The sequence below is a fragment of the Dermochelys coriacea genome, chromosome 6 (genome assembly GCF_009764565.3).
Source record: "Dermochelys coriacea isolate rDerCor1 chromosome 6, rDerCor1.pri.v4, whole genome shotgun sequence".
In the NCBI taxonomy this organism is placed as follows: Eukaryota; Metazoa; Chordata; order Testudines; family Dermochelyidae; genus Dermochelys; species Dermochelys coriacea.
In genome coordinates this window covers 29630840-29651441 of record NC_050073.1, presented here as the reverse complement: position 1 = coordinate 29651441, position 20602 = coordinate 29630840, and the positions used below count along the sequence as shown (strand labels likewise).

General features: G+C 38.4%; 1 protein-coding gene across 4 annotated transcripts in view; it reads left to right on the top strand.

Moving 5' to 3' along the window:
* Nucleotides 1–20602, top strand: part of DENND5A (DENN domain containing 5A) — a 112939-nt gene that overhangs the window by 66683 nt on the left and 25654 nt on the right. For 2 of the 4 annotated variants that reach the window (XM_038404477.2, XM_043517422.1), the window contains 9 exons: nucleotides 3551–3868; nucleotides 6219–6434; nucleotides 7291–7525; nucleotides 8215–8365; nucleotides 9015–9108; nucleotides 11950–12081; nucleotides 15962–16114; nucleotides 16888–16992; nucleotides 19727–19811. In XM_038404477.2, the coding sequence (XP_038260405.1) occupies nucleotides 3551–3868; nucleotides 6219–6434; nucleotides 7291–7525; nucleotides 8215–8365; nucleotides 9015–9108; nucleotides 11950–12081; nucleotides 15962–16114; nucleotides 16888–16992; nucleotides 19727–19811 (1489 nt within the window). The remainder of the gene's footprint in view (nucleotides 1–3550; nucleotides 3869–6218; nucleotides 6435–7290; nucleotides 7526–8214; nucleotides 8366–9014; nucleotides 9109–11949; nucleotides 12082–15961; nucleotides 16115–16887; nucleotides 16993–19726; nucleotides 19812–20602) is intronic. The other 2 variants (XM_038404478.2, XM_043517423.1) reach the window with 1 other exon arrangement.

The window sequence follows — 20602 nt, the reverse complement described above, 5'->3', positions numbered from 1 at the left end:
TGCTGTACACAGGCATTGAGTCTGTTTTATGTAGATGCAGGAGTGGAGTCTGAATAACATATGCACATTGTATGAAATGTTCAAAATAGAAGTATTTTTTTTCTACTTTCAGCATAATGACAGGGTGGGAACTTACTCATTGTTTTAGTGAATGAGCTGTTTTCTCTGCCTTTTAAGTGTCCTTTTTAGGAAACATTGATGCATTTTCTTCCTCTGTTTTTAAATGGAACTGAAAGGAAATATACAGGTTGATGCAGGAATTACTGAGTGAGATTTTTGGCTTGTATTCTATAGAAGTGGTCCCTCCTGGTTTTAAAATGAGTTTTGCCATTTACTTAATGAGGCTAGGATTTCACCATATGAATGTATGAAAATTGATTTACCCATCACACTCATAAGATTAATAGACTTGAAGCCCTATTTATTTTGGTCCATAAAAGTTTGATTACACTGTAGGCTGGACATTAAACTTTAACATTCAAACCATATAGCATTTAGTGCTTCAGAGCATAGTATGATTGATTACTGCAGGAGGCTGGGAAGAACCTTTTTATTGCACAGTTGGGTGCAACGTTGGGTATGATGAAAAAAACCATGGCACTGAATCTCAGAGCCTGGGTTAGCTGACTCAGGCTCATAAGGCTTGGGCTTCAGGGCTAAAAATTGCAGTGTAGACTTTTGGGTTCAGGCGGGAGCCTGGGCTCTGAGACACTCCTCCTTGTGAGACTAGAATCTGGGACCTGAGGCCAAATTACGCTGCCATTTTGTATCCTTTGGAGCCAGCCGTGGCCATGCCAGGGGTCTTTTTATTGTAGTGTAGACTTACCCTAAGTGAGCTCTTTTTTTTTTTTTTTTTTTTTTTTTAAGCTGTCTTTTGAAGCATGAGGAAGTGGCTGAAGCTAGAGGCAGGATACTTGACAAAATAAACCAATAGTATGGCAAAGTAAATATGTTTGTGTGCTTAGTCTCTGAAAGCAGAGACTAACTTTGTGATGGCCTGTCAGCAATTTTGCTAAGACAGATAATATCTTTCCATTATTTAAACTGAACTTTTAAAAGTTAGTTTTGACTTTTAGAAGTACGTGTGTATATGTGTGCGTAGCAAAGCAAGAGATGGCCCATGCATAAATTTCTGGAGGCTGGCATTGTTCACAACCCAGTCAGACTATGCTCCCATGAGTAGGTCATAAAGCTCTTTGAATGGTGAAAACCTCTGTACACTTTTTAATTTTTCTTTCTGTAGAACATATCCAACTCTTAATGCACGTATAATTAAAAAAAGGGGGAAATCCAGTAATTACAAATGGATACAATGTCAGTTAATGGACTCACTGCCTCTTCTCTCCCACACCCTTACAAATAAATTGAAAAATCAACACTTGGCTAAATATCCTACAAATGCAGGAGTCTTGCAACACAAGGTGGATTGATTTAAATAAAGGCAATTGAAATCAGGAAGTGAAAAGCCTTGATTTTTAATCATCGATATTTAATCAACTTTTCCATTTGTATTTGTTACTTTCTAAAGGTGCATTCTCATTGGTTGATGTAAATCAACATGTTTTAATGGTTATAACTAAATTTACACTAGATTTGGTACATCTTTTTACTACTACATTATATCTATATACATTTACTAAAGCCATTTTATAGTTTAATATTTTCAGACTCTAATTGTACATTTTTAGTGTAAAGTATAAAGCTTGACCTAAAAGGTTAGATGTTTTTCCCTGATTGTTTCTTTATATGGAAAAGCAGCCTTTAACTGAAAAGGTTTAAAAGAAGCTCATGGATTCAGCATATCTATTTTTTTTGTTTATATGGTTAAGAGATTATAAGTCTAGGCCTTAGTGTATTTTTAAAAAGAAATTAAAGTATTGTTAAAATATCCATAAAAAATCAGATTTAAATAAAAATTCAAATTTTTAACTTTGATTTTTACCCACCCTATTGCAACATGACCTGAAAACTGCTTGAGGCTATTATACCTACCTTGATTCTGGCATATGACAGTTTTTTCAATTTCTAGCTATTTTCTTTCTGCAGTGAAATTTAATTCTACAATCTTTAAAAGGCTTTTAAAATAGGGAAAACTGCCTTTCCTGTTTACTTTGGGGAATAAGGCTCTGATTCTGGAAGGCATCCCTGTATAAGAAGGGCCCTTAACCAGTTGTTTAACTTGAAGCCTGCGTTCAAGTCTCCTTGATTTCAATGACACGTAAGTGTTATCCTGAATGTGGACCTAAATTACTACTATTTATTACTTGCATTCCTGTAGCACCTAGGACATTGTTCATTAACCAGGACCCCATTGTGCTAGAAGCTGGAGAGAAACCAAACAAAAATCGGGAGAAATATTTGTTCTTTGAATATAGTAATGCAAATACTATACAACGCATGTTTAAGCATGAGCAAGCAGAAATACTAGTGGGGTAAATATTAAATGACATAGTAACAACTGGTTGTGTGATAACCAGCCACCTCTTTGGCTTGCATGTAGGCTGTGTGTATAGTACTCTGAAGAGAGACTAATTTCTATACAGTAATTTGACTAGAAGAAGAAAATGTTTGCGAGATGAGCCAAACACTGGGCTTCCCTTGCGAAGAAAACTTCACATCTGGTTTGGCTTTTCCTTTATTGGCAAGAGGTTTTATTTTCTGGATTATGCAGGCATGCTAGTTTCTCTGTAATTGGGATGAAGCTAGCAGTCCATTATAAACCAAATATTTGTCCAATTCTCCTCCAAATACCCCAAATAAATCTTTCCCATACTAAACCAAGCCAATGTAAATGTCACATGGAGAATCTTTTACTAGGGTGAAATATTGCTGAGAAGCGTAAGGAAAATTGGATGAGGCTTTTGTGAAATGAGGGGTAAAAGAAAAAAGTATTATTTTTTGTAAAAGTTTCTTAATGTGTAAGTGGCTTCTCGCTTCTTAAACAACTTGACAGAAATTAAACATTTTTTGTTCTGTTGTCCTGAGCAATTACAGGTAAAGTGGACTGATTCTGAGGTTTAATTATTTATTCAATACCCTGTGTTGCAAATACTTGTACTCTGCTTGGTAAGTATTTGCAGGATTGGGCCTTTAGTTATTAAAGCCTCTGATGCATATAAGAGGATCCCTGGGAAATTCCTAAATTCAGAGTCTTCTACTTAAAATACAAGAGCTTCCTAAATAATGCATCTGGGCCATGCTACATGGTTTCAAAGAAGCACATGGGAGCTGCTCTGCTGTCTACCCCTTCGGACGTAAACAGCTGCAGTTTGCATGTGTCTTAAGGCTAGCACTGGAGGCACTGTAGTGTGCACACCTAACGTTTATTGTGTTAAAACTACATTGACACTGAACATAAGTCCAAACCAACACACGTGCCATTAAAAATTGCTTTTAAGGGCTGGAAGATGAATCCACACTATACCATGAGTGTATGTGGAGTAGAGGTACGTTTGAGAGTCCATATACAATATGTAAATTGTATCTTTATAAAACATTTAAATTCCATGTTTGAAGCTTAATGTTATACTATCCTGACTTAATTTTGCAGGCTAACCTGTGTTTTGTGGACGTAGACAACCATTTCATTGAGCTTCCAGAGGATTTGCCCCAATTCCCGAATAAACTCGAATTTATTCAAGAAATCTCTGAGATCCTAATGGCGTTTGGAATTCCACCTGAGGGAAACCTGCACTGTAGTGAAAGCGCCTCGAAGATGAAAAACCTTCGAGCATGTGACATAGTTTCTGATAAAAGAAATGGAAACATAGCAGGATCACCTTTAAATTCATACGAACTGCTAAAAGAAAATGAGACCATAGCAAGGCTTCAAGCACTTGTTAAAAGAACAGGTGTGAGCCTAGAAAAGGTAAGTTATGGAATTGCATGTAATCTCTTCGGGAGTTGTAGTACAGAATTGCAGTATCTGCTGAGTGAGTGAAAGATTTACGGAGCGGTGTTCTGAATGCTTGGGCCTTACCTTCACTAGAAGAACGTGTATTTTTAATGCGTGTTCGCTAACCTATATTAACATCATAGTATAGACAAAGGCAAGTTGTTGTGGTTTGGTTGAGGTTAATCCCTTGGCTCCACCTAGTGTTTACTTTTCTCTGTTGACATGTTAAAAATACTTGCCTTTCCTACACTAGGGTCTTAACTTGTGTTAGATAATCAGTGTTTTAAAAACATATTTTTATTTTTCTTATGTAGACATGGCAAGAACTGGCATACAGTTATTTGTGGAGACTAATCTTAGCTTTCACAGAAATTCGTGTGTTGGCATCTTTGTCTCAGTTTCTCCACCTGTTGAATGTGGAAAATAACGTGCCCGCCTCAGCGATGCTGTAAGGCTTTATTCATTAATGTTTGTAAAGTGTTTAGGGCCTGGTTTTCAGAGATACTGAGCACATATGGCTCTCATTGTTCTCAACTGTGGGTTCTCAGCAGCTTTGAAAATCGGGCCCTACTTGCATAAGTGGTGGTACTGAAAGTTCTCCAAGGTTTGTTTTACATTTCTAATATGGAAGGAAGATTCTCCCAAAAAGGTTTGCTTGTTTGTCTTGGATGTTTGTTTGCCTTCCATGTTTAAATTGCTCCCCACAGACCTCCCCTTTTGTAAGGCTGATTCTTGTTTGTTTTGCCGAAGTTAATGCTACAAGAGGGGAGATTAGATGAAGGAACTGACTTACTACTGTAGGTCTGCTCTGGGGAGTAGAGCTGCATTAAGGAAAGAAAACTCCTTTTCTTTGTGTGAGGATAGTAAGGGTGAGCATTCAGTTACTAGATATGAGACTCTCTCAAATCAACTGTGTTTCTTTTAGGCTTTTATTTTGCATTGTTTTCTTTCTCTTCAGGGGAAATTGGGAAGAAGCTTTTGTTTTGCTTATTGTATTGGAAAATGGTGGGGAGAAATACAGGTGTCTATCTCCTGTGAGTTTCTATGCACTCCGGCCTCTCTGCACTCTCCTCCATTTTAGATTAGAAAATAGTTTCCAAACCCCACTTTATTAACTTTCTGTAGAAATATCTGTGATTGTGGATGTGGTCAGGGCATAACTTTGTTAGGTTTGTTTGTTTTTTTTTAAACTGTTTGAGAAACGAAAACTGCTCCTGAAGTAGCTATCCTTTAGTGCCTGACTCTGAAGCTAGAAGTAATTTCAAAATTTGAAACACTACCTGTCTAGGATAGAGTTGGAAAGAACTGTTGAATGTTGCAGCTGTCTGCACTGGAGAGAAGTCATTGTAGAATCCATGGGTACAGCTAGTCCTTGACTAAGCCTTTGTACCAGGCACTGCAGCCAGCTAATATAACCAATGTGGCTTAAAATGCATTGGTTAGCTTTTATGTGTGGGTGCAAGTCATGGAGTATATGTGGAAAGCTCAAGATATTCCATCCAATTACTTTTTTTAGTGGCATGTCCCATAATTGAGGCAGGAGATATGAATATGCATCATTTTGGATATTTTACATAGTTAATTATGGCTGAGATTTTCATAGCTACCTAATGAACTGGACACCCAATTCCTGTTAAAATTAATAGGAACTGAACATCCAGATCCTCTGTGTAGCTTTGAAAACCTCAGTCCATGTCCTTTGTAAAATTACATTTTAAAGCATTGTTTTGGCTGTTTAGAGAAGTGTGCGCTTTTTAAATAAAGCGTGCCACTGAGGACTTCGGATCTTGGAAAAATGCCTACTTTACTTGGATAGCAACTTTCTTTTGATTATGCACATCGATATTAATATGAAGGTCAATACATAATGACTTGGAACAGTAATAAATATGGATTTATGATACACCTGAGAGAAAAGCATATTCACCTAGTGTGCCTGAATAGTAAAGTTTCTTGTGACCTCATAAAAGTGTTGTTTTTTTTGTTTAAGGACCAAAGAAAATAAATGGTATCTTTGTATTCTATATATTATCTGTCTTTTAAAAAATGCCTATTTTTAGTGTCCTGAACATTGGAAATGAATATCCAGTTTATTATTGGAGCTATAATCTCTTATACTAAATCTTTTCAGCTGAGTTATTAAATGCTGCTCTCCTTGATAGTGCTGTTTGGAACCTTGTGGGTATAGGTTAGAATGTTGATTAGAGGAATGACAATTGGATAACAAACAGGGTCTGAATGTGGGCCTACATTCCCTGTGTACTTAAACCTCCCATAAAGGAAGGGACACATTTGGTTCTAGTATGTTCCCTTACTCTCTCAGCTGGAAGTGCGAGAGGAGACCAGTAGCAACAAGGATCTCAAAGTTCAGTGCGACGAAGAAGAGTTCCGGGTTTATCAGCTGAACATTCAAATTCGAGAAGCTTTTGCCAACCGTTTTACGCAGATGTTCGCAGACTATGAAGTATTTGTCATTCAGCCAAGTCAGGACAAGGAGTCTTGGTTTACCAACAGGGAGCAGATGCAGAACTTTGATAAAGTAAGTTTGAAAAGAAGTGCAAAACTGAGTCATGTTTGTTTAAATAATTACTAATCAAACCTGAAAGTACAGGTTATCAGAGGTGGTCAGAAAATGGGGGTAGGGTGGAGAAGGAATGTTGTGAACATTTTAATTTCTTCATTGAAACCTTCCAATCAGTTGTAAAAGAGATGCATATTATTATACATATGGTGATGTTTATATTTGAAGACATTCTAGTGCTTGTGGTAGAGAACAAAATTATGTAGATGACAATAGGCTCTCCCCCGATGTCCCTTCAGGCTCAGATCCCGAGAACCAGCCCATGCTGCAATGTCCGCACCGCTGTTTTTAGAGCCGTAGCATGAGACTGTGTCTTGACTTGGGCCCAGAGGCTCGCTGCTGTGGGCTGTGAAGACATACCTTTTGGGACTGATCCAACACCCACTGATGTCAGTGAAAAGACTCCTGTTGACGTCAGTGGGCTTTGGATCAGACCATAAGTACATAATGTGTATATCCAGTGTTGTTTTTGCCACTGGGGGAGCTTAGCTGAGCTAAAATCTCAAAATGTTGGGTTTTTCTAAAGTCCTGTATATTTTTTTTGTTTATAAATGAAGTGCTAAAAATAGTTGATTGCCAGGCAAACTAAAAAGTTTGCATAGTATATTTTTCAAGATGGAGTTGGCATCCACTGTAAAATGAAATGTTGTCTGCAAAAAAAACCCAACCTCCCCCAAAAACAGAAGGCTTTGGATCTCTTTAAAATTCTTCAATATGTCCTTGGTTAGAAATACTTCCACTTTAACGATATACAGAACTATAACAAGGCATTATATAGACTTTATATAAAGTCACTTGTCTATTTGTTCACTAGGCATCTTTCTTGTCGGACCAGCCTGAACCTTACTTGCCTTTTCTCTCAAGATTTCTGGAGACACAGATGTTTGCGTCTTTTATCGACAATAAGATTATGTGCCATGACGAAGATGACAAAGACCCAATTTTGAGAGTATTTGATTCTAGAGTAGATAAAATTAGACTGTTAAATGTTAGGACACCAACTCTACGCACATCTATGTATCAAAAGTGCACTACCATTGATGAGGCAGGTAAGGGTAACAAGAACATTTCTTTCAGATGTAATGAGTTATAGCCGTTCTCACTAGCACCTTCAAAGTTAGACTACTTGTTCAAATAAGATATTTTACCAGCCATAACATGAATCTAAATGTCTTAGTGTTTCAAAAACAAATTAGAAGAGTTGGAAATTGAGGCTCTGGTGGAGAAATAAATTCTATACTGGAAAGGGCAGTACAAGAACCTGTGAGAGCGAGCTAACTCTGTGAGATATCTGTAAAAGGGAATTCTGCTCAGCTCTTCTCTTCACCTCCCTGAGGGTGGGATGTTCCAGATAAGATGAGCATCTTGCTGCCATTAGTAGCAGTCCTTGGATACAGTACAGACTCGTACATAAGCCTCCCTGTTCAGATATTGGTCAATATGGGGATTCCTCTATCCCCTTAAATTACAGATTTGGTGGGTTTTTGGTTTTTTTTAGTATATATGGTAACTTAAAAAAGGAAGGTTATCTGCAGTGCTTAAAGTGGTTTGAAAAAAGTGTGTGTGTGTGTAGAGGTGTCTGTCATAATCTGGGAGAAGCAGCTTTGGTAAGGCAGTGTTTATAGTGTACCTCTCAGTGACCCAATTTGATTAAAACTTCTCCCCCACCCAAACACTTAGCACACTGGTTATCTGTAAAGTTACATGCTTAAGAGATTTTTTTTTTTTTAACATTCAGAGAAAGCTATTGAATTAAGGCTTGTAAAAATAGATCACACTGCAATCCACCCACACTTATTAGATATGAAGATTGGACAAGGGAAGTATGAACTTGGGTTTTTCCCCAAGCTTCAGTCTGACGTACTCTCCATAGGACCAGCAAGCAACAAGTGAGTACACAAACTTTATTGTGCATTATGGAGTGGCACTGGATCTTGGTGAGATCTAAAGTATAAGACCAAATTTGAGATGTCAAAATGCAAATTTAATCACTTTTAAATGACACTTTAGAATGTGGTAGACTCTTAAGGATCCTTTTAGTAACAAAGTGAAGCAAGGAGGCCAGTATTGCAATGGGAACAGAGTTAAGGTTTTTGAGTGACTTTAATTGATGCTGGTTAAAAGAGAGCCTTGTGTCAGAGGTCAGTTAAGAGGTAATGTCTTAAAATAAGGGACCATCTCGTAAAAAGTGGGAGGAAAGAGGAAGAAGAGGATAGTAGTTGCAAAGGTGACTAAGAAGCCTAAAAGATGTGGAAACTAGAAACCAAGTGCACAAAATTTTTTTTGCTTTTTTCCTAAGAACTATGGACAGATTTTATTTTCAAACAGTACAGGTTCTCTGCTTACAAGTCTGTATTTGTGTGTGCTTGCAGCTAACCTGTGTTTGGCACTGGTTCTGGCACATCTGTTGCCAGTGGGTATTTTTTTTGTAATGTGGACAGGCCCTGTTAACAATCCAAGATGGAAACCTTTGCTCCTGCTTTTCGCTCCTCTTCAGCTATTCTTGGTATCTAATGAATAATCTTGTTTGATCTGTAGATGGACAAAGAGAAATGCACCTGCGCAGTGGAGGCGGAAAGACAGACAAAAACAACACACAGAGCACCTGCGTCTTGACAATGATCAGAGAGAGGTGAAAACTGTTCAGTAACTGTAGAATATGATTTTCATTACAGAAATCACAGTCTTCCCTACAAAATGTCAAATCAGTTATTCCACAGTAAACTTTGAATAGATATGTGCTTATATATAAACAAAAAATAAAGCTTTGGGATACATTATTTTATGTTTGGGTGAAGAATCTTTTAACCTTCTTCTCTTTAAAGTTTATACCAAGATGCTTGCAGGCAATATTTTAAAAATATATTTTCTTGTTCATTCATCCCATCATTATATGTGAACAATGATATAAAAGGTTGAACTGCACTTTCCATTATAAACTCTATTTTCCAGGTTTTTGTGACTTAGTTGTAAAAGTTGTAGTTGGAGATAAAATTAGATGTCATCTCTTTTGTAACCATATTAAAAAAGAAAAAGGGGTTTGTGCACTTTTAAATTCTACAAATAAGGAACATTTACTGCTTTCACATGCTCTTTATGGTGCTGTCTTAGTAACATCTTCCATTTAGGAGAAGAAAGAGAAAGTGAGTAGTACTTAGTCCATAATCTGACATGTTTTTTGACAAATGTGGTGATAGCAGGTGTGAACCATTGAGGTATCAAACTGTAATTATACATGTAAATAGTCACTTTCCATTTTTCAGAAAGATTTTTTTTTTAATGAAAGCTGAATATACTTAGCAAATGGTTAATTATTGGAGAGCAGCTACCTTAGTATGTAAGGTAAATAATATATCTTATGAACCATATTGCAAAAATGTGTTCAGCAGATGGAGCCATTCTGGTCTGTAGAGTTAACTCATTTTAGATATTTAGAGTGGTACCAAAATCTGTTGGGTACATTATATCCATGGGGAACCCCACCCCCATAATTCCAGCTTTTCCCCATTAGTCTGTAACAGCTGTAAGGGAGTAATTTTGAGCGTTTGAGTGGAGAAGTGAAAATCCTTGTGGCTGGTAGGCAGGGATTGATAAAAATAAAAATTAAATTGATGGTCTGAGGCAATTGTCTAGAACAGTGGTTCGCAAACGTGTTCTGCCGCTTGTGCAGGGAAAGCCCCTGGTGGGCTGGGCCAGTTTGTTTACCTGCCGTGTCCGTAGGTTCGGCCCATCGCGGCTCTTACTGGCCGGTTTACTCCTCCAGGCTAATGGGAGCTGCTGGAAGCAGCACGGGCCAAGGGACGTACTGGCCACTGCTTCCAGCAGCTCCCATTGGCCGGGCACAGCAAACCACGGTCACTGGGAACCGCGATCGGCCGAAGCTGTGGACATGGCAGGTAAACAAACCGGCCCGGCCCACTAGGGACTTTCCTTGCACAAGGGGTGGAACAAGTCTGGGAAATACTGATCTAGAAAGAAACTTTGAAGTTGAGATTTGAAAAAGGACATAGTTCATTTTAATTCTTTGTTTAATCTCATCACAATTATAGTGTTTAAATGCTTTTTTTGCTCTTTCCTTTATTTAAGCTTTCATTATTTACAGGTTTTATGTTGCATATTTATTTATTAGCCTGAGCTTTAAATGGCATTGAGTTCTGTCTTAATTGTTTTCTTTTCTGTTTTGCATGCACGCTTTTATTCATATCTGCTTACCGTACTTTTGCTTAACATGGGCTGTCTGATTGTTTGCTACAAACCTCTCCTGCCAGCATCTGGATTTTTCCTTGCCAAAGCCTCATTTGCAATTGTATTTAGACTGGGACCAGCATGATTGGCTTTTCAGATCCTCTATAAAATCTGTGTCAGAGCTTTACCGGGTATGTCATATGTATAACATGACCTGTAGTCATGACATCAAAGATGCATAGTTAAATATATGTATTTCATAGTTCTTTAGACTGTTTCAGAAGGCAGATAAAGTGTGGATTTTTTGTGTTGTTTTTTTTGGTAAAAGGTAAACCCTTTAGCAAGAGTAGGATTTCAGTCAATCACATGCTGCCCTCTCACAAGTGTCACTGAAATACATATTGATCCATCCATCAGAATGCAGCACAGAATGCAGCACAGATATTTCAAACCTTCATGAGGCAAGGAAATCATTTTCCTCTAAAATGTTGATTGCTCTTTTTTAGATTTGTAATATTGGAGCCTATTCGTAATAAACTGCTGCTTCAGTTATCACACTCCTTAGCGTAGCTTCTGACTTTAATCACCTGACAAAGCCATTTAGGATATGTATGCATTGCAATTAGATGCCTGCAGCTAGTCTGTGCCAGCTGGCTTGGACTCTGGCTATGGGCTAATTAATTGCCATGTAGATGTTCAGGCTCAGGCAGACTGTACTCTGGGACCCTCTCTCGGTGCAGCCCAAGCCAAAATGTCTACATTGCGGGTAAACAGCCCCTTAGCCCAAACCAGCTGGCACAGGCCAGCTGCAGGTGTCTAATTGCAGTAGAGACATACCTTTACTGTCACACTTGCTCCTCCACCAAAAGCGTCATCACTTACCTGCAAAATAATCACATTTGGAAGGACTGTTTCACTGTGACAGTAATATCAAGTATGTATAGCTATAATTACACGCCTTTTCTAGAGGAGCAAAAGGAAAGACTCTGTAGTAGTGGAGGGAGAAATTAAAACTCTGTGCATCCAAACGGTTTTGTGTTTGTGTTAATCAAAGACTCAACTGCATGCTGATGCTAGCTGGTCAGTTTAAATGGGATCTTAACTCAGTTAAATAATACAGTAAATCTCTTTATCCTTTACAAAGGAGCATTATTTTGAAAGATGGTGTTATCTTTTTCCTTTCTGGGCATGGGGGCAGCAAAGACAGATTGTTTGACACTGATTCGTAGCTACTGTATACCATTTTGTCACTCTTGTTTTTGGGTACGTTTTTTCCATCTTTGTACAGAAGTATATCCAAGAAGCCAGGAATCTGGGCAGCACCATTCGTCAGCCTAAGTTGTCTAACCTCTCTCCATCGGTAATTGCACAAACAAACTGGAAATTTGTTGAAGGCTTACTGAAGGAATGCCGAAATAAGGTAATGTAGGGAACATGACTTCTCATTCCCACATCTTGCTGGGCTATAGTTAGTAAAACTAAACTCACCTTTTTACACGCGCGCGTACACACACACACACACACACACACACACACACACACACACACAGAGATGTATGCATAATCTGAAACTGGTCTACACTGTCTCTTTTGGGGATTGTATGTCCTTTTAATAAATTAAATGGATGTGGTTTAGATATCCTGAAAAGATTGGAGACTTCTCCTATTAGGAGACGTACTATAAGAACAAAATTATAGAAATAAGAAAGATCAGATGCTCTGGTAGGTCTCTCTAGGATTGTTCCCAGCCATACATTTTCTGGTGTATTGTCCAGGCTAGTTTTGAATGCTTCATTTTGAGAATATTTTTAAAATGTCATACAAGAGAGAAAATACAGTGAAAATCTAGACACTGTATTTAATTGTTAAAATGAAGTGAGTTAACGAACTGCAGAAAACACCTTTTTCCGAAGAAATCTGGTTCCGGTTTGTAGAATTATTTTGACTGATATATTTGAGTAAACATCATCAAAGTTGCTTTGCTGTTTCATATAACATTAAAGAGAATAACTCCTTCCATAAACTCTTACTTAAATTCTTCCCTGAAGTCAACAGAGTTAATTTGGGCCATCTTGTATAATGCCTGGTAAAAATCTATACATTTTGTTGTTCTTACTTACAAAAACCGAAATTGTGAATATGTAGGCACTCCAGATAATCTGTTTCTATGCTTTGTTCTTTGTAGACCTTCACTTGGTATAAACTGGCATATCTCCATTGAAATAAATGGAAATACATTGATTTACACCAGCTGAGGATCTGGCCCTTTGGTTTTAACTCTCCCATTATGGGAGTAAGGCGCCATTGGATGTGAAAAGTTTGCAAGTAATAGAGATGTTGTTAGATTGTCCGGGAAAGAGGGGGGGAAGTGTATGAGATGCTTATGACTGTTGGCATGAGATACCTGCAGCATTTCAGATGAGCCCATTAATTAGCTCTCCTTAGACATGGATGAATTAGAGAGATACTTAAGAATAGCAGCAAAAATTATGAAAAATGATCTACAGTGAGAGATTAGGGGAAATGGATACATCCATAGAGAAAAGATGACATAGCAAGCATATGATAAATGTCAGTGCTTGGGAGGTCATAACATAAAAAGGGTGAGGACTTTTCTGAAGGTGGTTAAGGACAGTGTATAAAGAAGTGATAGTTTGAAACTAAAAACAGAAAATGTAATTTATTAGGAATGATTTTTAGCTGCTGTTGCATTGTTTGTACGTGCCTTCTGAATAATAGCAGTGAGGTCACTTAGACAATGGAATAACTTGCACTGGGCATACTGAGAGGATAACCTGACAATACCAGGTCACTGAGGAACCATTTTCAGAGAGGTTCAAAAACAGACTATGGTAGATAAAAGAGATTAATGTAATGCACTGTTACATCAAATGGATTAGATACCTAGAGCTGAAAAGTGATGCCTAGCTTCTAGGATGTGACAGGATTATGGTAATTCCCAAGATCAGTTTGAAGCAGATAATGAAAATTAAAGCATGGCTTTACTCTGCAAAGTGACTGTGTAAAAATGGCACTTCTCTTTTATTTGATAGATCTGTTCCTTTCGAATATTTGGTCATCTGTTTTTTTTTTTTTTAACTGCACTGGATTCTATTTTATCTTTTGCATCATCAACATACTTGTTAAGAGCCAGATTGTGGACTCTTAGTCATGAATAAAAATTTAGTTAATTACTGTGCTCATTTAGTCTGATCCACAGTCTGTTGAAATCCATCGAAAAGCTCCCACTGATTTCAGTAAGTTTTGGATCAGGCCTATTCTTCCACTGACTGACTGCAATGGGACTATTTGCAGCTTATGGTACTGCTCTTCATGATAGACTGCCTCTAAATTCCATTCATTTACACCTGTGTAAACCCTTGGAAGGAAAGAGTTGCCTAAGTAATGCTGAGGACATAAGTCAAAGACCATGGCATTGCCTAGGTGTAAATGAGGGCCTAATTTGGTCTGCAGAACTTGATTACTTGCAAAAGTGCATGAGCTAGAAAAGAGACAACTAGAGTCTCAGATCTCTGGACAAGTTTTTCGTAGGAGGTATTTTCAAAAGCACTTATTAAAACTCACTGACTTTCAAAGTGGGATTTTCAGTGGGGTTTGTGTAACTAAGTGACTTAGGTACTTTTGAAAATCCCACTCTCAATATTTTTATGATTGAACGGAGAACATTTGATACATGAATCATTGAGAGGCAATAAATATGGATGCTTATATTTTATAAATGCATATAAAATACTTAGCTTTTATCATCTCTAGCTCTCACTCAAAGCACTGTCAAACATGGCTAAATTATTATCTCTGCTTTATAGATAGGCAGATTGAGGAAGTGAGAAATTTAAGCGACTTTCCCACAGTCACACACTAAATCTATGACAGATCTAGAAATAGAAACCAGGAGAGCTGGGTTCTAATGTTCTATCCACAAGGCTATACAATGTTTGGCATATACGTATTCTAAAGTGCAACCTCTCATAACTCTGTTCTAGCCTATTGCAGTGAATAAATTATCCATTGCAAGGACTGTCTCCTTATTTATGACTGTCATAGAACCCAGCACAATGGGGTCCTGATCCTGACTGGCGACTTTGGAAGCTACTATAGTTCAAACGTTTAATAATAAACCTATTTAAAAACCTGTTCATGAGGACAACTTCATATAGATATTGTTAGAATGGTAAAGTAAACCTGTTACAAGAATACATCTTTTCTGTGATGTGGCTGCCACCTGACTGGATAAATGTGAGTTGTCTTCATCCGCTCGTGCCTCTATCCCTGCATCCACAGACAGCAGCTTCATTCTGACCCCTCCCCACCACTGCTGTCTCAGGCGGAACTGCCATTATCAGGCCATCGCAAGGGCAAGAGTGGCTGTGGCAGAGCCGGGGTGGAGCAGTGAGCACCCCCAGCACATTGGAAAGTTGGAGCCTATAGCTCTAGCCCTAGAGTCAGTGCTTATACAAGGAGCCGCATATTAACGTCTGAAAAGACGCATCTGGCTCCGGAGCCAGAGGTTGGCCACCCCTGCCTTACACCTTCTTTTCTCAGTGAGAGGGCTCCCTGGCTACCTTCTTCTCTCTTTTAGGGGACCTTGCCACAGCTAGAGGGCAGTAGCAAGAGCCTCATTCTTCACTGTCTCCATCTCAGATAGGGAGCTTTCTGAAGAGAACAAGCTAATATTGAATCCAGACTAGTTTGCTCGTTCCTGTCCACCTTGCTACTGCTCAGGAACCCCCAAGAAGGTCACTCTAGAGGAATAGGATTACTTAAAAAAAACCTCTCTGGCAGAACAGTCTCCGAGAATGAGGTAGGATTTTCCATGTCACTCCAAGGCATTTTCTCAGAACTGATTCTGCCTGTTGACACCTCTGGTAAGAAAGGGGTTAGATTTGGGATATACCTCTCCAGATTCTATACCTACCCTGCTCCTGAATCTCCTCATGTTCTGCAGGCCAGCCCTGACTTCTGTGACGTCAAAGGTGCACTCAGTGGTGATTACCCATTCTAAGTCCTCATACCAGCCTCTGGAGGCCACGTGTGTCCCTTTGCCTAACTCAACTAGATAAATCGATGGAAGAGGCTGTCAGGTGATCAATACTGGTGATGCCACACAATGGAGGACTATTAGTGAAATAAGAGAAATGTGTTTCTGCACTAGCTTGCCAAGGGTGCAGTACAGTGTATTATAACTCTGTTACTATTGTAAAGGAATTTAAAGATTGTGAAGGATTGTAGCAGTTTCTGTTGTGTAAGAATAGCTTTCTTTTTGCCATCTTCTTTTCAAGACCAAGAGGATGCTGGTTGAAAAAATGGGTCGAGAAGCTGTGGAATTAGGTCATGGTGAGGTGAACATCACAGGTGTAGAAGAGAATACATTAATAGCCAGTCTTTGTGATCTCTTAGAAAGGATATGGAGTCATGGTCTACAGGTCAAACAGGTAAATAATGGTATTTCATAGAATTTACAACTTTACAGCCATTTTTTCACCGTTTCTTTTTTAATTTAATTTTTTTTCAATTCTATTCTATACTCTTAAAATTCAACAATTTTGGTACCGAGCTAATCCCCCCCTGCTCAAAGTATAGTATACAATTGTACTCTCAGGGATGACTTTCTGAATGCCTGCTTACTATTTTATTTGTCTGTTTACAGAGTAAGAGTTTTTATCTATTTATCTATCCATTTTTAATGTTCTCTCTTACTGTAGCTGTGCGGACTTAAGAGCTTGCAGTTTGTGGTGCTATTAACTGGTTATGGGATGTAGGGATTTGTTCTCAAGCAGGGTAGCTTAATTTACAAAACTATAAACCCCCTTTTTTTCCCTTCTTTTGTTTGTTCTCACTAAGTGTGGTACATATTTAGAGGTGGTCAATTGACGTTTACAAGGCCTCTAGCTAGCCACTTTCCTTTTATTATAAAGCTCCAGCTGTTTGGGCTCTCCTGTCAGAGTAGACAGCATGGGAGGTGTTGTTTCTTCCTCCTTTCCCATGTGTGTGAGGGGAGGGGAAAAGGAACTTGAATGCTGTTTTGTTTAAAGGAAGTATTTTGCAGAGTAAATACGTTTAATCCAGGCAGCCTTAATCCAATTGCTCTGTCCTCTGCATCCGTGCTGCCATTGCCTAAATCTGCTCTCATTCAGACTATAACAGTAGTTTCTCTATGTGAAGGTATATCGTCTGACTCTCCCCTTCCCTCTTGTATACTACTTAGGATAGAAGCTGTACTACTTTCATCCTAGAAGACAGAGCATCAGTATACTCTGCTTCAACTCAGATTTGGGCCTTTCAGACAACCAGGCGGCCAACCCCACATAAGGTTAATGCTTTGGATTGATTGCAGATGTTGGCAAACAGTGCTGAACTGTCTGTTGTGGTAGAATAATTAGAGGTCTGATGAAGGAAGTGCAGTGCATCTAACGCTGTGATCCAAAGTAAAAAGCACTACTAATCAGACGTGTACTCTGGCCTCTATTAAAATTGTGAAAGTCTATTTATAAATTGATTCGTCCAATAATGAGCCAATTCCTTCTCAGCAGACCATAGTAATGAAGATGGCTTCCCTCCCCCACCCCATGCTTTTGCCTGTTTCCTTGCTGATGGATCTGTTTTGTTCCACGTAGCTACCAACTGGTTCTTTTATGTGCTGTTAAACTCTACACCCATCAACTGACCAAAGCCCACCTCCTGCCTCAACTGATCCAGTATGATCATGCAATGTAGGATCTAGTGACCTTGTCAGTCTGGTCCAACCTAAACGTATATGAAGACCTTGATTTTTTCCCCTCCTTCCCTTGTGCTGTCTCCTTCTCCTCTTTATACTTGTAACTTGCATCATCATTACTCTCCTCTAACTCTCCAAATAGTAACGTACTGGTGAAAGAAACAGGCAGATGCGTACGGTATGATTTCTTCTCAGTACTCACTGGTATTGCTGTTTCCATATTCTGTAGAGGCCTTTGCTTATTTGCCTTCTTCAGAGGTGTTCCAGCACTGGGAGCATATGCTATCCTCGGCAGTTGCTGTACTGAGTTGCCAGAATGTATCTGAGTGTGCATTTGTTTCCCCCCAGAAATAGTATTTTGGCTGTGACCATCTCCCTGAATGATTTTCATACCTGTCCTTTTGCAAGGCCCACTGTACATTTTGTTTCCACAATGAATCTTCCAGATACACTAATGAGAAAACGGACTTCTTGGGGGTGGGGGGGGACACGACAACTTTTTGTTATGTTCTCAGGAAACACATTTTTGAAAGCAGATTTCCTTACACTGTCATAACAGACATATTTACTGCTTTATATTTTAGAAACCTACCACCATAATTTGTGTGGGAATAATACCTTGGAGTAAATCTCTTGTAGGTCTGTATATCGGAGACACTAATTCTCTCTGTCCACATTACTTGCAGAACTGAACAAATTGGGCTAGATTTTTAAAGTCGACTTTTCTTTTTGCACCTGCAGAATTCACCCCTCAATTATTTGCACCCTGACAACCAGCTGTTTAGATGTTTTAAATGACATCAGTGCTGCCTACTCACTGCAGGTGCAAATAGGTAACCCCCAGTAAAGCCAAGATTTGACAGCTCTTTTGCTGTACAAACACCTTCTCTTTTTGAACAACAATAATATCCTTATAAATATGCAAAAAACTTTCTAATCTACTCATTCAGCAGAAACATATGATTCCCAATCCTTTACTGGGATTCCCAATTAACTGTTAGCTTCCTAAAGGAATCTGTTACTTAGAAATCATTTACTGACGAAGTGCATCCAATTAATGTACTGGATTATCCCTATTTGGTTATTGGTGCCTTCTGTGACTTCAATAGCACTTGATTTGTCAATCACAAATAGCTTTAGGGTAAATCTGAGAATCTTTTTTGTTTGTGATGAGTCTGTGATAAATCTCACCACCTCACCTTTTATGGTTTTCTGACCCTTTTTAGGAAGCCAGCATATTGACTAACAGTATATATTTTACCTTTGGCTTACAGTGTCCTAAATACTGCATTCTGAATGTTGTCCTTTAAAATTTCTTTACTATCTCTAAAAACAGCTTCAAGCTTTATTTGAAATTCTTTATTTTCCTGCATGTGGGGTTTTTTTGTTTTGTTTTGTTTTTTACATTTGTAATGAGGCCCTTTGTTCTCTTTGCTAGAGGAACTTGGAAAAATCTTTGGAGGACCTGAAAAAGTAGCTTTCAAACTCCATCAGCTTGGGTAGACTGTTGTAGACTCAGGGCTGGGGTAGACTGAAAAGTTCCACTGGTATAGCTACATCTCTCAGGGATGTGAAAAAATCTGCACCCCTGCGAGACACATCTATGCCAACCTAGGCCCTGGTGTAGACAGCACTAGGTTGATGGAAAAATTCTTCCTTTGACCTAGCTATCGTTTCTTGGGGTGGTTGGTTAACTACAGTGACGGAAGGGGTTCTCCCGTTGTTGTAGTGAGTGTCTACACTGAATAGCTATGGCAGTGCAACTGCAGCTGTGCTGCTGTAGTGTTTTAAGTGTAGATATAGCCAAAGAGTCTGCCCTATCTGATTGTGCATCTCTTCCACGTTCAATGGATGAGATAGCTACAAACTCAGGTTACAGGGTCATGCGCCATCACTTTGTAGTACATATCACTTTGTAATATGTATTTAAATAAATGTTTTGGTCACATCTTGATAAACAATGAGAAGTGACGCTCAGCTGATTTGTTCAGTTACCGGAATCTGTTGGTCCAGCTAGTTTCTTTCTTTAAAAAAACATTGACACCAAGAGCAGATATGCAGGACAGTTACTTTTACAAATCATTTACACTTTTTTCCTTTTGTTCTACTGTCCTTTTTCCAGCTTTTTACCTCCTCCCACCTCTTTTGTTTCTTTTTTTTTTCTTTCTTTATCAATGATATCAATAGGGGAAACAAAACATCTTTAGAACAAACTATTATAAATGTTACTTTGTGTTTTTTAATTTTCAGTTTTTATTAAACTCAACAGACATTCATTTATTTGCATTGCTAAATACAATGTTACCAATCAATTTTTTTTTAATTTTAGGGAAAATCTGCTTTGTGGTCTCACTTATTACATTACCAAGAAAATAGGCAGCGAAAGCCCACATCAGGTAGCTTCAGTACCTCAGGTAACGTTGGCTTATATTACAGAAGGGTTTTTAAAAGTACTAGTTGAACTCCTCTAAAAATGGTCAAAATGTCCAAATTACTAGGTTTTAGTCTCTTCAAACCGATTCCAAATTATGCACATCAAGCAGAATACTATAATTCTCCACTGCTCCAGGTTTTAGAGGATGAGATTTACTATGATGGTGATGTCATTTTCACATAACTGTTGAGACTGATTTGTTGATTGCAGTATTTACATGGGGTAGACTTGTTTTTCCAGTTTTATGTAGGATTTCTTGTTCAAGACTTGTTCAAGACTGGTATCCTGTTAACAGGTGCTTGGTGTCCTACCAATATATGATGTTTCAGAGACAGGCCAAAAATAAATCTGTTTGATACACCTAGCCAATCATGCAGTGATGTACATAAGGTGGAAGATCCCTTTCTAACCCATGAAATAGTCATCGTCTGCTGTGAAGCATGATTTTTCTTTACCCCTTCTTAAACATGCATAGATGCATTACCGAGTGTGAAATTATCCATCCTGTTTTAAAATCCAAACACAATAGAAAACAGAGTTTCAGTAATATGCTGTATGAATAACTTTTACTGGTGGTACCTAATATGTAGTTAAATATAATTAACTATACTTATAGGTAGGAACACATTAGAAGCTTATAATTTCTTTCATATTAATAGATTGGGGAACTAAGTATTTCTTCCTCTACAACGGGGGTTCTCAAACTGGGGGTCGGGATCCCTCGGGGTTGCAAGGTTATTACATGGGGGGCACAAGCTATCAGCCTCCACC